Source organism: Rhamphochromis longiceps, linkage group LG3, assembly GCF_057381845.1.
Source record: "Rhamphochromis longiceps isolate RC_006_pf linkage group LG3, R_longiceps_female_GT1.1, whole genome shotgun sequence".
Classification (NCBI taxonomy): Eukaryota; Metazoa; Chordata; class Actinopteri; order Cichliformes; family Cichlidae; genus Rhamphochromis; species Rhamphochromis longiceps.
Genome location: NC_140559.1, coordinates 21629618 through 21645932, shown reverse-complemented (window position 1 = coordinate 21645932; position 16315 = coordinate 21629618). Strand labels below are relative to the sequence as shown.

At 40.0% G+C, this 16315-nt stretch overlaps 2 protein-coding genes across 2 annotated transcripts in view; one reads left to right on the top strand and one right to left on the bottom strand.

The window, feature by feature from the left end:
- LOC146673412 (uncharacterized) overlaps positions 1 to 3657 on the top strand; it is a 188013-nt gene extending 184356 nt beyond the window's left edge. The window contains exon 10 of the mRNA XM_085400950.1: positions 3328 to 3657. Coding sequence (XP_085257076.1) covers positions 3328 to 3536 — 209 coding nt within the window. The 3' untranslated portion in view covers positions 3537 to 3657. The remainder of the gene's footprint in view (positions 1 to 3327) is intronic.
- A 3054-nt stretch (positions 3658 to 6711) lies between these two features.
- Positions 6712 to 16315, bottom strand: part of LOC146673408 (Fc receptor-like protein 5) — a 29009-nt gene continuing 19405 nt past the window's right edge. Inside the window, exons 2-5 of the mRNA XM_085400949.1 lie at positions 8515 to 8550; positions 7385 to 7648; positions 7060 to 7305; positions 6712 to 6965 (exon numbers count right to left, since the gene is read on the bottom strand). Of these exons, the coding sequence (XP_085257075.1) occupies positions 6712 to 6965; positions 7060 to 7305; positions 7385 to 7648; positions 8515 to 8550 (800 nt within the window). The remainder of the gene's footprint in view (positions 6966 to 7059; positions 7306 to 7384; positions 7649 to 8514; positions 8551 to 16315) is intronic.

Below are 16315 nucleotides of genomic sequence, written 5' to 3'. Positions count from 1 at the left end.
CCTGGTTCTGCCGGAGGTTTCTTCCTGTTAAAAGGGAGTTTTTCCTTCCCACTGTTGCCAAAGTGCTTGCTCATAGGGGGTCATATGATTGTTGGATTTTTCTCTTTATCTATGAAGCACCTTGAGGCGACTTTTGTTGTGATTTGGCGCTATATAAATAAAATTGAATTGAATTGAATAATAACCTCTAATACTTAAAGTACACTGTAATAAATAACTGCTAAACGTTGAGGTGTTGCTTCTTCTGGTAGTGAGTTAGGTCCAGACTCGAGTCTGTTTTTGTAAAATTGATTTTGCAAAGTCCATCCGCCATCATGGAGTATCCGTAGCACAGATGCCAGGAAACACCAGCGGGATCGCACAACTTGAAGGCTATCAGCCAATTGAGGGAGACCATGGAATAAAAAAACGTTAAGATTATTTAAAATGTCCTATATTATATGGCTATTCTGCCCTCCCCGTACCTTGATGTAGATGCCTGGTTTAGTGGATAGGCAGTTCCTCAAATGGAGAGGCAAAAACTTTCAGTTGTCATTGCAGGGTTTATTTGTCTCCCTAATGAAAGCACTGTAAAACTACAAACATAATGTGGTGGCGTGAATGCGGGATAACCGATCCCAAGTGTTCCCTAGCTACCAAAGCCCACAGACTCGTTATTAACAGCAGACGTGAGACATGGATGTTACAAATCAAAATTTATTAGGAAGAACTACTAACTTTTTTTCCCTCTTCCTTTCTCCCTTTTCTTTTCCTCATTCAAGTCTGTCCCGTATCTAGCAAGTGAAAATAAAAAATAAAATAAACAATAAAAGGTGAATCAAATGGACCATTACGGCAAGGCTGGGATGGTCTATTTGGTAAAATAAATCCGTTGGGCATCTTTCTTCGCCTTTAGACAATAATTCTGATGGCAAAAGAGCCAAACGGGACAGGCAAAAAAAAAAGAAGGAAGAACTAAAAGCAGGGTTGAGATGGCAAGACCGTTAATTAAAACACTTTATGAACAACAGTTGATTAAAATGACCTGACTCACTACCACAGTGCTACCCTAGAACAATCACAGCTTGGTAAAAATAACTAAACAAAATAGTGGAGACTGGCCACTTGAGGAGGCAACCTACAGAGAGGAGTGCCACCAATTACTCACCCGTGTAGTTCCACTGCATGAACGTCATGCTTTGCTTCTTCTAGGCATTACAGTTTTTTCTGATTGCTTAAGCACATTTTTTGTAACTATTGGCTAATTTTGCAAAACTCTACACACAAATAAGAAAACCTGTCACCCAATCATCAAAACATTGTAGTTCTCTTGCAAAAGCAAACACAGCTAGATTAACTCTTCACACCTTCGTAAAAATGGTGTTTCCGTATCAAACAGTACACACAAGCCATCATCTACTAAGCACACAATGCGCCAACTGCACACTGATGGTATGAATACAAAACACATCTGGCTTTTGCTTTCTCTGTGCACAAGGTAGGCTATGTCAGTTTGAGCTCATACTTCTGTCATAGATCCATAAGCATAGAGGGATCCAAACTTCAAGTACTGGTGTTTATTCAAACACATCAAAACAAACACAAGTGTTTATTTCCAAGTATAGGATTATTTGCAATCGCCATAATGACTATATGGGTTACTTGGTCTGCAGTGAACATGCTTCCTCTGCCCCCAGCATCTGGTCATCTAGCAATTCTGTAAAGTAACAATTTCAGTATTTTTACATCAATGGTATTGGTGTGTTTCTCATTGGCATATGGCAGTGCTACAAATCTTTGTGCGAAGTGACTGTACTCACCGATTCTCATTTCAAGATGTCCTTATGGTACTTGCTACAGTGTAGCGGCTCGAGTTAGGCTGGACCCGTTGGCCAGCTACCCTCAGGGTCATTCCACGGTTGATTACATGGTCCACTATTGTAGCTCTGATGTCATCAGCAATTCTATTTCTTACTCTTCCTACCCTTCCTCTCCCCCCTCCTCATCTTCCTCTCCCCCCTCCTCGTCTTCCTCTTGCTCCTCCTTGTCCTTGTCGTCCTCTTCATCCTACTTCTTCACCTCCACGTCCTCTTCCTCGGCCTCCTCTACTTCTCACTCTTTCTGCTCCCTCCATTGTACTCCGCACACACAGCTTACCTGTATTATAGTGCTTAGGCTGATTGCAAAGTGAACTAATTATCTAAAAAAGTTTTCACATGTGAAAGTGTGCCAGACAGTTGGCAAGTTAGTGTTAATGATAGCCATACATGTGTATACTTTTGCTAGGAGTGTGTTGGAAATTTGGTAATTGAGTGTTGTGCAGTGAATTGTGCCTACAGTTTTGCAAAGTGTGTGTTACAAAATTGCAAACTGAGTGCAAAGCAGTTTTTGTGCTTTTAGTTTTGCAAACTCAGTGAGTGGTTTTGCTATAAGTCTGAATAGTTTTAGAGATTGTGCTACAGGAATCACAGTTAGGGTTTAAGCATTCAGAAAAAACTGTAAATGGATAAGCATGTGTAAGTTTCACTGCCAGCAGGTGGTGCTAATCTATTCAAATCCAACAAATCACTATGAAGTACAATCCAGACTCCTGCTATACCGGGTTGGAAATTTCAGCACTGAGTGCCTAGTGTACCGTGTCTGCTTTTTCACAGTCTCTTTTTGTAGCTCATCATGACGGTTCTGTGCAAATGACACATTTAATGTTGACCTTTTTAACTCTCTGCTGCATATCGGTTCTTCTCTTTCAGTCAAAATAACCATCACAGTGGGACAGACTGTCATTCTGCCGTGTCAAACTCCTATCAACAAAAGTGATCCCATGATAGTTTTAGAGTGGAGCAGACCTGAGCTTGGGACAGAATATGTCCTCTTTTACCGAGACAAGAACTTTGATTTGGACAACCAACATCCATCTTTTAAGAATCGAGTGGATCTACAAGACAGACAGATGAAGGACGGAGATGTCTCTCTGATCCTGAAGGATGTGATGATTAACGACACTGGAACATACGAGTGTCGTGTCGTCCAGGGAAGAACAAATCGCAGGAAGAGATCTAATCTGGATGGTGACCCCATCAGCGTCATCTACCTTCAGGTTGATCCTCCAGGTGAGTGAGTAGAGTTGAGTGTGTGTGTGATCAGAGGTGAAGCTGCTTCCTGGTTGTTGATGTTTGTTTCTAAAGATGTTGTTGATGAGACTTTGTAGAAAGCAGCTGGTCTGAGTGATGTGATCAGAGTGCAGTAGATAATGTCTGACAGCAGTTTGAAGAGGAAATGGATTCTGTTCTGTTCTTCACTCATCACCTACCTGACAGCTGACACCTCACACCTGTTTCTCACCTGCAGGTCAGACAGGAGGACACACAGAGGATGGATCTGTTGGACTGATAGTTAGTCTGAGTGTTTTTATTGTGCTTGTTGCTGCTGTTGTTGGTTTTGTGATCTACAAAAAACACAAACAGAGTCAGGATTCAGAGCATCCAGCACTTTCTCAAATTTCTAAGAGCTTTTTCCAGATGAAGTCTCCTCCTGCTGAGCCGAGAAGGATGACCTGAGGACAGATAGATAACCTGACTACAAGTGGCATTCAGCAACACTCACTTTGACACTTGAGGATGACTTCATCAGCCTCAGGAAACAACTGGACTCCATTCAGTGAGGAACCAGAAATCCACCTTAATTGTGTTGTTGTTGTTTTTTGTTTGTTTGTTTGTTTGTTTGGGGGGGGGGGGGGGGGGGGGGGGGTATAAAACCTCAGTGACAGTGAAGCTTTTCCCAGAGGGCGTTTTTTTGCTTTCTTTACAGGTTTCTTTTACTTTTCTGTTTGTTTGTAAAGACATGGGTGCTTGCTGGAGGGCGCCAGCATACCTGGTAAGGTTCCCTGTTATATGTGTGAGTGCAAACACTAAGATTTGAGTATAAAGTCCCATTTAAGTTGCAGTAAGAATTGCAATGCGACATCATGGGTGAGTAACTGGTAGCACTCTATGGGCACTCCTCCCTGTAGATTGCCTCCCCAAGTGGCCTGTCTTCAACCACATTAGCCATTTTGTTCAGATGCATTTTACATTAGTAAAACAGTAAAAATTAAAATACATTTAAAATTAATTCAAATAAAATGTCCTGCTACTTAATTTGCTGTTTTCTATGCTTGCTCTCCGTATTGTTTTCAGTTATTTTATTTAATAGACTTATTTGAATTGACTCACCACACCTCTGCCTTGTCAATAATGAGCATGTGTGCTTTTGCAACTATACAACTTTTTGCACTGGATAATGTAATATTTTTTGGGGTGGAACCGCCCCCTCCCAGGTGGCGTTGTCCATTTAGTTGTCTTCTAAGTTTCCTAAGTTCATTCATTAGAGTTAGAATTTAAATTTGAATAATTTTTGTATTTTTTTTTAAATTTTTTCCTTATGTACTAATCTTATAATAATATAGCACAACGCATAGTTGCTATTCAAATGCTTAGAATTTTTCTTCAAGGAGCGACTTTTTACTTTGAGTACGTTTCAGAGCCTTCACTTTTTCTTGAGTAAAAGAAGTTGCTTCACTTCTTCAACCTTTACTAGAGTGGGGTAGTTTCTCTTCATCAAACCCAGGTGTAGGCGCCATATGAGTTGTTCCTTTTTGACTAAGTGACTTGGTTTAAATGGACTCACTGTATTGGTGCACGGGTGTGGGGCGTGTCTCGTGGGTGTGGTAGATGATAAATGTGGTTGCACTCACCTGTTCACAGTACCTGATGTTGATGAGCAGAAAGGTAGGGTGAGCATGAGGCAAAACTTTCTGTTGACCGCAGCTTGAGCGCAGCTTGAATGATTTTGATGTATTTTGACTGTAACTTGATGGTTTTTGTATATTTATGCACTAACTGATGCCATAGGCCAAATTGTAAGTTGGCATAGTAGTTAGTGCAGTTATTGGTGAGTTGCAGTTATTTGTTTGTGCAGTCTGTGCATTTGTTTAATAGTTAATCCCATGTGCTGATTTATATATTGGACATTTGCATGTGGAAATAAAGAAGCAAATGGTACAGAAGTGTATTTTATACGTTTATTGTTGCGCGTCATCTGTGTCCTCATGTTTAGCCGCGGCCATAGGTTGGAAGAGCCGCAACACCAGGTTTAATGAAAATGTTACTTACTTAAAGGTTACTTAAATACTTACACACCACATTCTGAAATCTACTGCACCAAATTCATATTTTCAAAATAGTCAAAATGTGTGTTTTACCCTTGATTAATCCTTTTTGTACTGACTAGAATTTCCAAGGTGGGTTCTCAGTCGCCTGTGTGGAAATGTTCTCAGCATTAATCTTATATATGAGGGACAGCCTGATTTTAAGAAAGGGAAAGTAAAAACCCAATTCTTATGTTTGTTTTCACTCCTTCAGGTAACAGAGTGCAATAAAGTTTAATTTTCAGTGTCACATGCAACTGCCTTCCACTAGCGCTTTAATGTAAACAGACGGGGCTCTGAGGCATTTCCTCTCAGGTTTCACTTTCTTGGGCTCATTCTATATCAATCCATGCTTTACAGCATTCAAGGAACAGAACACAATATTTGTCTAAATATATCTAGGAGTTGTGCTCAATAGAAGCTTTTCATACAGTTACAGCTGGATATTACATGCTATACACATACAGCTACTGCAGACTGTTAAAACATCCTTTGTATAAAATGGATCAAATGCAGCAGCAAAATTAGTGCTGCAGATAAATGTTTCCGCAGCTACGGCATTTTTCTTCATTTTTCCGCGTTTTTATTTATTTTTTTGCTGTGAGAGAATCAAACAGTGATGCAGACATGATGATTACAGAGATTTTATCAGCTGGTTAATGTCAGAATCAGTGAAAAAACAAAAGAAACAAACAAAAAAAAAACCAAATGTTGAGTTTATCAAAATAAAAGTACAGTTTTATTACAAATGTCAATACTGATGCTAAAGTTAAGACAGCAAAAAGTAAGTTGAGGAGAACTCTCATTAAAGGTGAAGGATGTTTTCTTGTTACGGAGTCAAACTTAAAAAAAAAAAAAAGTACCTGTTCAATCATTTTAGATTTTATCATGTGTGAAACCCCCACAGCTTCACTTTCAGCTGACTCTTTTTCACCAGAAACAGGAAACTCAAGAACATGCGAGGTGTTTGCTTTTATTAACCACAGGCTAAAAAAAAAGACTATCCTGCTCGCGAACAACAACACCCACCATTGCCTGTCATCCACAAACACAGTCCAGCTGTGGTGTTATCTTTTATTGCCTGAAATAATAAAAAATAACTGATCCATACGGGCGAGAGATGGTCTGTACTAAGGATCACAAGTAGACTGTTTCTGTTTTTTAAAGAATTAATTCTAAACTTTACTGTCTGTGATATGAAAAAAGAAGTGTTTATATGCTGTTCCAAACAAACCAAACATGATATTTAATTAGAGTCCCATTCTGCATTTACATTTTATTGAATAAGAGAAACCATGAATGTTAGCAGTACAAAAGTGCAGAGTAATGAAACACACACACAGTTGGCAAATGTAAAATAGAAAGCATTTTTTGGATTACTTCAGCTTTATATTAAAGCAGTGACTTCATGCATTGTTCAGTCACAGCGACCTGATAACAGCTGTCTGACTGATGGAACAGGAACTGTCATGGCTGTCAACCCTTAGCCAGTCTCTGCTCATCAAGGGTTTGTGGTGCTGCTGTCATGAAGATGAGATTATTTACTGTCAGATGAAGCAATCATAATTTTTTTTTGTAATGGAGTCAAAAAGAAAGACGCTTAATAGGTAATTGGGGAGGGTTAGCATCAGAATGTTACCTGTGCCTCTGCTTCTGTATGAAGACACCATGAGGAGAGTGGAGATGAAGTACAGGCAGAACATCACCGGATAAAAGAGCTGCAGGAATGCAACCCGGAGAGAGGTGGAGATAAGGGGAGGAGCTGAGGAGGTGGGCAGGATTTGAGAGTTGGTGGGCGTGGCTGTAGCTTGACCTGCAGAGAGAATTCCAACTGCTCAGGTGAACATGTGGATGGAAATAAGAATATAAGGCGAAATCAGAGTGAAGCTCCTCACCTGTGACAGTGATCCAGCTGGATGGAGACTCTCCATGACCGCTGATGTCACACTTGTAGAGGCCTTCATCAGACCTGGAAACATGCTGGATGGTCATGTGACCTGTAGGCTGCTTCCTGATGAGGGAGCCATCTTTATAGAAAGCAGCTGGGAGGTTGGAGGGAGTGGTCTTTGTTTTACAGAGCAGAGTGACGTCATCTCCCTCCATCACAGGGAGGACAGGACTCTGCAGGATCACTGATCCACCTCAACACAGAGACAAACTACAGCATTTCATCCATTTACACACAGCTTCATCAACACTAACTCCACACACTCAGCTTACCAGTGACTGTCAGGTTAACCATGTTACTGATGGGACCCTCTCTGGACTCACACCAGTAAACTCCACTGTCCCACGTGGTGCTGTAGCTGATACTACAGGAAGAATTAGTCAATATTCCCCACCCAGAACCGCACTCTGTCATTTGTTTTCTGCTTGTGTTTCTCTTTACAGTCCATCCAGCAGAGCTGTCGTCCTCCTCACAGCTCAGCAACATAAAGTCTCCTTTAAAGAACTGAGAGCTGCTGGGACTCACAGTCAGACGAGCTGTGAAGAGAATGTATTTTTATGATTTAGTCACTTTTAAGAGCTATGAGAAAAAACTGCCAGGGGAAGGTTTTGATTTTTGCCTAGGGCAGAAATGGTGATCCTGACTACAAGCCCATCGAGTTCAGCCAGCGATTGGAAAAATGGTGGTAAACTGGTTGGTGTAAACTACAGACTCCTATTTCCACCCTAATAACCGTAATAACTAGCCAAAACCCTGATCTGGTCTTCTGGTCTAAGTCCTGTCAGTTTGTCATCATCACTAAGCTGATAGTCCTGTGGGAGAAATGGTAAATGGCCTGTATTTGTATAGCGCTTTTACTAGTCCCACCTAGGGACCCCAAAGAGCTTTACACACCCAGTCATCCAGCCATTCACACACTGGTGGAGGCAGCTACAGTTGTAGACGCAGCTGCCCTGGGGCAGACTGACAGAAGCGAGGCTGCCATATCGCGCCATCGGCCCTTCTGGCCAACACCAGTAGGCGGTAGGTGAAATGTCTTGCCCAAGGACAGAGACTGTCCGAGCCGGGGCTCGAACCGGCAACCTTCCAGTTACAAGGCGAACTCTCAACTTTTGAGCCACGATCGCCCCACATAAGGATATCGATGAGCCATATGAAAGAAATTTAAAAAAACCTAATGATGCACAACTATTTATAAAAATGGCTTTAAGTTTATTAAAAGTTATTGCATTTTTTAATAAAGCTGGAACTCTGCACTTTATATTTTTTGATTAAACCTTCAGCAGCTCCAGGGTTAAATTGATGTAATAATTATATAATTTTACATGAAGGCATGGATCCAGAACCAGAGGACTTACAGTTCATTTTCAGGTTTAAACTGTGACAGAAGAAGGTTACTGACCTTGGTTTGTTGTGCAGCTCAGCAGTGAGATCAGAACTAAAGAGAAATGACACTCAGATCAGTACAAAGTTTAAGATTTAACAAAACAGCAGAGAAAATGCTAAACAATGAATTTGGGAAATGCATGCATGATTGGTTTGGTTGAATTATGCACTGATAAGACAGACAAAGATTGGAAGCAGTTTTCTCTTTTATCGCTTACACTGGAGCATGTCTACTGGACATTAGGGCCTGAAACATGATTGCACCCATGCTAGTCTAAGTATTTCTATTTTTTTGCACTTTTCTGTTTCGGCTCCACTACAATCTGTATTAAAATATGGTACTGTTACTATTGTAATCTCCATCTATAACACCAAATTGATACACAAATGAATGAATGAACTATTCGCAGGATACTGAGTCCAAAGTTTTTATTCACCAGTTTCTTTTAAAAAAAAGTCCTTAAAGATCTTGTGCATCCCCATTTCATGTCACATATCTGTGTGAGAGTTACAAGTGAATCTAGAAATAATTTTTTCTGCCCTGCATGCATTTCTAATCAAATATTCAGATTTCTTGTCGACCGTCTTCCTTCTTCTTTAGGGTTAGAGTGTCTCCCCCTCTGAAAAACCCAGACTGGATGTTTGTGACATAGAAAGACCTAACAAGAAACTAGAAGAAATAGAGGGTCTCTAGTTTTTTCAGATATGTAATCATTGTACTTACAGAGCAGCCACAGCAGAGATGTTTGCTTCATCCTAACTCTCGGAGGATTTCAGATCAACACTTTGACACTCACAGTTACATCAGTTCAAACCCTCCTCCTCTTTTTCCTCTATGACAGGATGCCACTGTTGTGGTTATCATCAAAGGGAAACTTTTTTTTTCTCCTTTTTCACTTTGATTGCAACAAAGCACTGAAAATAATTTTTTAAAACAACTATAATCATGGAGGATCATCAGTACTTGTGTGATGCCTTCACTGGCAAAAACCTGTGACAATCTCAGAATTAAGGAATCAAAGAAACTTGTGGATATTTGAAACTTTGCTTGTGGTGATCATGCTTCAGGTCAATGGAAACGAGTTATTTTTTTTCCTGTACCTGACTGTGGTTTAGCTGAGGGGAAGTGAGCTGCAGGTAGTCTGCGTAAGTGAAAGATTTTCAGTTTAACTGCTATTTTAAGACTGTAGTTGTTATTTTTCTGCATGGAGAGGGGCTTTCTGTTACTGAAAGTCAACAACGTTTTTTTTTATTAAACAGACAACCACAAATAAAACAGAGTTAAACCTTTGGATAATATTGTCATGTGACTAGTTTTTTGTTTCTTTTTAAGTCCTTTGAGATCGGTTGGTATCCCGGGGGGTGAAATGTTTGCAGTTCAATGGCAGCATAAGTTTGAATGATCAGGCTCTATCATCGCACTATCATCATGTGAATGTGATCAGTTTTTGCTGCGGGTAATCATATAGGTTGTTACGAGTTCAAAATATTGGGGATGGAGACAAGAGAAAAACCACAATAACAACACTGGTCCGGTCGGGTTGAGTCAAACGATGATTTTTAATGATCACACACGTGGGAGATGGACACTGATGCAGACAGTCTCAGATCTCAAAATGGTGGAGCATTGCTCAATCTTTTATAGCCTCTGGTGCCTCCACCTTATCATAAAAAGCCTAAACATTCACATGCTTTCTCTCACACAGTGCCTAAGCTACGACCTTGGCTCCCTGTTTATCTGCTCCTGCTGAGATGGGGCAGAAAACTCCAGCATATTCTGTTCTCTTCTAATCAGACAAATAAGACAATAACCTTCTGCGAACAGTATTTCTTATAACTCAGCAGTATAATGCATCATAAAACAATATCATTCATTCACAACAAGTCAGCAGTTTAATGTAATGCAAATCAGTTTAACTAATGCAATAGTTATCAGCTTCTTCTAACTCAGGAGAATAATGCAAACTAAAACTACATAATAATTCACAATCTTTAATTAGGGGTATAACATGGCATAAAATAATATTATAATCTAACAAGGTCTCACTGGAAACATGCTGATTCAGTTCTATAGAAACCAACAAAGCACCTGAATTCAGCTCCAGGCAAGAGCAGGTGAAAACTACACTGAGACAAACTTCAACACTAAAGGCTTAAAAGGAGCTGATCAGTTTTATCCTCAGGCTGATCTTTATGGAGTGGGTCAGATTTGGCAGATGTTTGGTTCATGCATGGTGTCTGTGAGCGCAACGTGAACATTTATCACCCCGTTAGTTGGTAATCCGAGGCTGGTTATAAGGAACAGCTGTGGCTTATTCCTGTCGTGGCAATTTGCACTCATTCCTGTTCAAGGTGGAGAATATTAGAGGGTTTTTTTAGTATTGCGGATCGGATTCGTGTAACTGTTAAAGGGTGGCCTACACGCTGCTGCTGTCTTGTTGCTTTGTGCATGTGGGATTGTTTCGAGTGTGTGTGTTTGTTCTTTTATTTGTCATTTACTCAGCAGTTTGGAGTATTTCATTTTACTTTAGTGGAGGCACAGCAGCTTGTTGTGGAGTCTAGGCACGTGAGGTGGAATTCCCTCTGATGCATGTGAGTGTACACACTGGTAAATAGGTTTAATGCACCGTTTGAGTTGCAGAGAGGCTACACGGGTGAGTAACTGGTGGCCCCCTGGGCACTCCTTCCTGTAGTGGCCGATCTCCCCCATTTTTTTAAAATATTTTACTGAGCTGCTATTTCAACTAGGGCAGTATCATTGCAGCGAACCTTGTTCCTTTAATTGATGTTGGCTAACAAGGTGTCATGATTCACGTTTCTGTATTGCTGGCCCTGCTACCGAAGAAGTTTCTGTTCTGCACTCTACATTCAGTTATTTTGTCTAATAAAAGCTGTTTTAATTAAACTGACCTACCTCACCTCTGCTAACGAGCCTGTGTGCCTTTTTCTAACTGTTGCAACCTTTGCACTGGCTGTTGTAATCTCTCCTGGGGTGTAACTTCCTCCCCATGTTGCATTGTCAACATCAACTTCACCTGTTTTCTGCCCTCATGCTGCCACATTAAGATGTTGGCTTATTGACCCTGTGCACGAGAAAATGCTAACTTCCTGGTTTGAGACCGGATGTGGGGTTGTACATTTCCGGTAGCTTTACGTTGCGGTCAATCGCTACTGCAAAGATATCCTCCACAATCATGTCCAAAACTCAAAAACAGAAAGCTCGCGTTAAGTTACAAAGAGCAGAAGGTGGGAACACTCACCACTGTTGTGTCATAAAAAAAAATCTAATGATCAATTTTGAGTTTAAAGAGTTTAGATCGATCAGTTGTTTACATCACTCAACACAAGCAGAACTGCATCATTACAGCAGAAGACACATCGTCCACATTCAGAAGCACATCTCTGTATAGTGACAGTTATTATGATTTAAACAGGCAAATGTTCAGCATTCAAACTACAGGTGAAGAATAGTCAAACCAGATGTTTCCCCCGTTATGTCGAGATCAGCTAGTCAAGTACACACCTACACAGCATGTTAACAAACCGTGAAAAAAGCCACACAAAAAAATGAATGATTGCTGGTAAATGTTTCTATACATTAGTATGTATGAAGGGTATGTTGTGACTTACCTTCAAAATTACAGCGGTCCCTCGCTATAACGCGGTTCACCTTTCACCTCGCTGTTTCGCAGATTTTTTAGTGCAAGTTTGCATGCTTTTTTTTATGTCACATTGTGTCCTGCATCCTGATCGCTGCAGACGATCTCTTCTGTGACGTCTCTCCTGTACAGAATTGCTGCATCGATCGCTAGCAGTGTGACTCTGAAGTGCAGTACTGTATGTCCACGATGTCAACGTAACGTTTTGCACCGTCAAAAAATAAAATTGGCTACTTGATTTCACCTATCGCCGGTTATTTTTAGAACATAACACCCGCGATAAACGAGGGACAGCTGAGAAATATAACATTTGAATCCCTTTTCTCTTTTGCCCTAAGGCGCGGGGAAATTTATCACAAGTCGATGAACATCATTTACAGATATATTGGGTAAATGCCCAAAACATCTATAGAAATGTAAATCGCCGCTTGATTCATTCACTTGCTTAACTTGTTTTGGACCGTAAACCAGCCGCGAATAGGACACCGGAAACAAAGCTCCCCACAGGAGTTTCCGCACCGGAAGTAGCATATGCTAACGTGCACATAGTCTATTCCAACATTTCTGACATGGTTCTCATCCATCTGATGCAAAAAAAAATTCATAAAACAGACTTCACGTCCAGTGAAAGCTGATAAATATTTCCACCTCATTTAACAACAAATGGAAACATGTATTTTGAGTTTCAGTTCCACCTTCTCGAAAGTTTTAAGAGGAATTCTTTTTCCTCGGAGAAAAGACAAACTATCCACCAGGTCTTCTTCTAAAAGCAACAGTACTTTTAGGATTTTGGGAACATGTAATTTCCAAAGCGTCAGCTGAAAATGTTCAGATTTAAGTATCAGTTTGTATCTGCTCTATTCGTTTTCCGTAGTTTGGCTCTCTGAAGCAGATGGGAAATCTTTTTTGTGATCAAAATAAAGCTGCTGATGTTACCTGCATGTGCTAAAAAGAAGAAAAGTCACAAAAAATAAAATAAAACTCTGGATTAAATGGAGTTGAACCTGGAAGTAACACAACATTGTTGCCTCTAACTTTAAAAGACTGTTTCAGACTCCAAATGTGAAGGGGGGTCAGAGTCAGCCACATTCAAATATCCACATTTTAGTGGTTAAAAGCCTTAAGTGAGCTATTTAAAAAGCCTGAGTGTGTGTGTGTGTGTGTGTGTGTCAGAGCAACATGAGGAAATGTATCTTCCTTCTTTTTTCCAGCTTTTTCCCTTTGTCAACAATAACTCATGTGAGCCGTCTGATGTGATGAACGTAACATTTAAATGGTAAATGGCCTGCATTTGTATAGCGCTTTTCTAGTCCCTAAGGACCCCAAAGCGCTTCACACTACATTCAGTCATTCACCCATTCACACACACATTCACACACTGGCGATGGCAAGCTACATTGTAGCCACAGTTGCCCTGGGGCGCACTGACAGAGGCGAGGCTGCTGGACACTGGCGCCACCGGGCCCTCTGACCACCACATTTGAGTCACATCTGGTCCTGACAGCAGCTGTAAGTCACGTTAGACCTGGCTGATGACTTGCTGAGATGAAGATGAGACAAAATACTTTAAGATCTGATCATGAGCTCAGTCATAGCTGACTGCAGGAACCTCCCAGTTAGTATTTTCCAGTTACAACTCAGCTGCACCCTGTAACCATAATTATTGTATTCCAGTCACACTTGGTAGATAAACACTACATCCCATAGCAAAACAACTTTTATGCTTCAGCATTAAGTCAACACTGGAGGCACATAGTAACTGCAAACATAGTGTATTTCCACAGTATCATGAAGCTTAAACTTCAAACTGTTACAGTGATGCAGGATAACTCCAAGCACATGTGAGTCTGTTCATATTCTTTTCTCTGTTTCAGTTCACAGCTAAAAATCAAACTTCTCACAGGAAAACATTTCATTGGAAAAAAATGACACGATGAGTCAGTTTCTAAAGATGGCCAAAAAGGTCACAGCACACTAATAATTGTTGAAATGTTATCAGTAATGAACACAAACAAGTACAAAGTCTCACAGAGAACAAATAAAGCTCACACTGAAACTGTGCACAATGAAAGACATGATTTAACTCACTCAAGATTATTAGCTAATTTTGATCGTCAGATCCCCAGATCAGCCAACGATCTGATTATTTTATTTTTATTTTATTCCCATTATTTTGGAACTGGATTTAATTTCTTTGTTTTTTTTACAGTACAGATGCAAGTGACAAATGGAAATGATGTCACCCTTCTGTGTCCAGCAGCAGCCTGCATTCAGTCCGATTACCTTTAGTCATAAAGTGGCACATCCTAAGGAGTGGATATCAGAAAAACCCTTTGACCAGCACACATATTTTAAGAACCCTTACTAACTTACTCTGAAAAATGTAACAACTGCAACCTTCAGAGTAACTTTTTTTTTTTTTTTTTTTAGCTGAAATCCATGAAGTCCATGATGAGGCAGGAAACCAGAAATAAAACAGCCAGAGTTATACCTGTTTTATTTTGATATTCCCTCACTCCTCGTCTATTCTATTTTTATTTTTATTTTTTATTCCTATTTATTCTATTTATCCCCTTCGTATATTTTATTTATATTGTCTCTGTATTTATATATATGTGTGTGTGTGTGTGTGTGTGTGTGTGTGTGTGTGTGTGTGTGTGTGTATATATATATATATATAACATTCTGTAACTCTGTAACTTCTGTCGGTGCTGTGCTTTTTTGGAAATCGAATTTCCCAGAGGAACCCACCCGAGGGATTAATAAAGTTCTATCTTATCTTATCTCTTATCTTATTCCCAGGTGTCTCCTCGTGTCTATCTTTGTCGTGTTCCCTTCATGCTGTCTGCCTTGTGCGTTTAAGGGGTTCCTCCTTAGCCAACACGTTCTCACTGTTAGTGAGTTTGTAGTTTCTGCATAGCCTGTGTCATTTTGTCTTATGTTTGTTTTATGTTCAAAATAAAGCTGCTGACTTTAACCGACAACAACAACAAAAAAAGTCATCAGAACCCAGAGCAAAGATCGTTCTCCATAACTCAAAAGGACTATTTAAAACTTCAAAAGTTCAACTTCAAAAGTAAGTCAGAGTCAGTCACATTTATATATCCATATTTCAGTGGTTCACAGTCTTTGTAAGTGGGCTTCAGGAGGCTGACTATGTGCATCAAAGCAACAATAGAAAAGTTTTCATCCTTTTCTTTTCCCACCTTTGGCTTTGACGGACAGCTTTAACTCAAAGCAAATCTGATTGCCTCAACTTCATGTGAACCCGACATCTCATTAGTTTTAACAGTTGAGCTGCATCTGTTTCACTTGTACCAGTTGCTGTAAGTCTTCTGTGTTGCAGCAAGATTAGATGCAGATGTGGCTGACAGAGAGATTTAAAAACCACCTGCCACCATTATTGCTCTCCAGTAGCACATAAAGACTTCACCCCACAACGTAAAACTTGTGCTTCTGCATTAAATCAACACTGTAGGTACATAGTAACAGCAAGCACACCGCACTGCAATGATACCATGAAGCTTAAACTTCAAACTGGTACATGATAAAGGATGACTCAAATTGCAAAGAACTCTGTGCTCGTTCTCACCACTGTTTCACTTTGTTCACTGTCGAAAGTCAAACTTCTCACAGTAAAACATTTTATTGTATAAAACAATAAATAAAATACAAACAAAAACAAAAGTACATGACAAACACAGCAAATAAAAACCCACAAAAACATTCACACTAAGCTTTAAAACAATCACCAAACAGAGCAGAGGATTTAGCTCATCTTCATTAATTTAAATGACCTTGGTCTACATAACAACTTAACCCACATGGAAATAAAACAGGAATGTGGGCGAAAAATGTTAATAAAATTGTTGAGAAGAATAGGAAACAACTGTGACAGTAATTGTCACAGTTCCTGACTCTGTTTTTATTCTAAGTTCTGGTTCTGGAAGTTACGTGTTCAAGCCACAGTCGTAACTTTTTGGTTTCTGTATCATGTTTATGTTTCCACGTCCTCATTTAGTTTTACATGTGTCTGTCTTTGGCTTCAGTCCTTCCTTTTGCCTCTTGTTCCTATGCATTCTTCCAGTTGTGTTGATTATAATTCCTTGGCTCCCCCTAGTGGGGAAACTGTGTACATTTAAATATAAGATTCACATC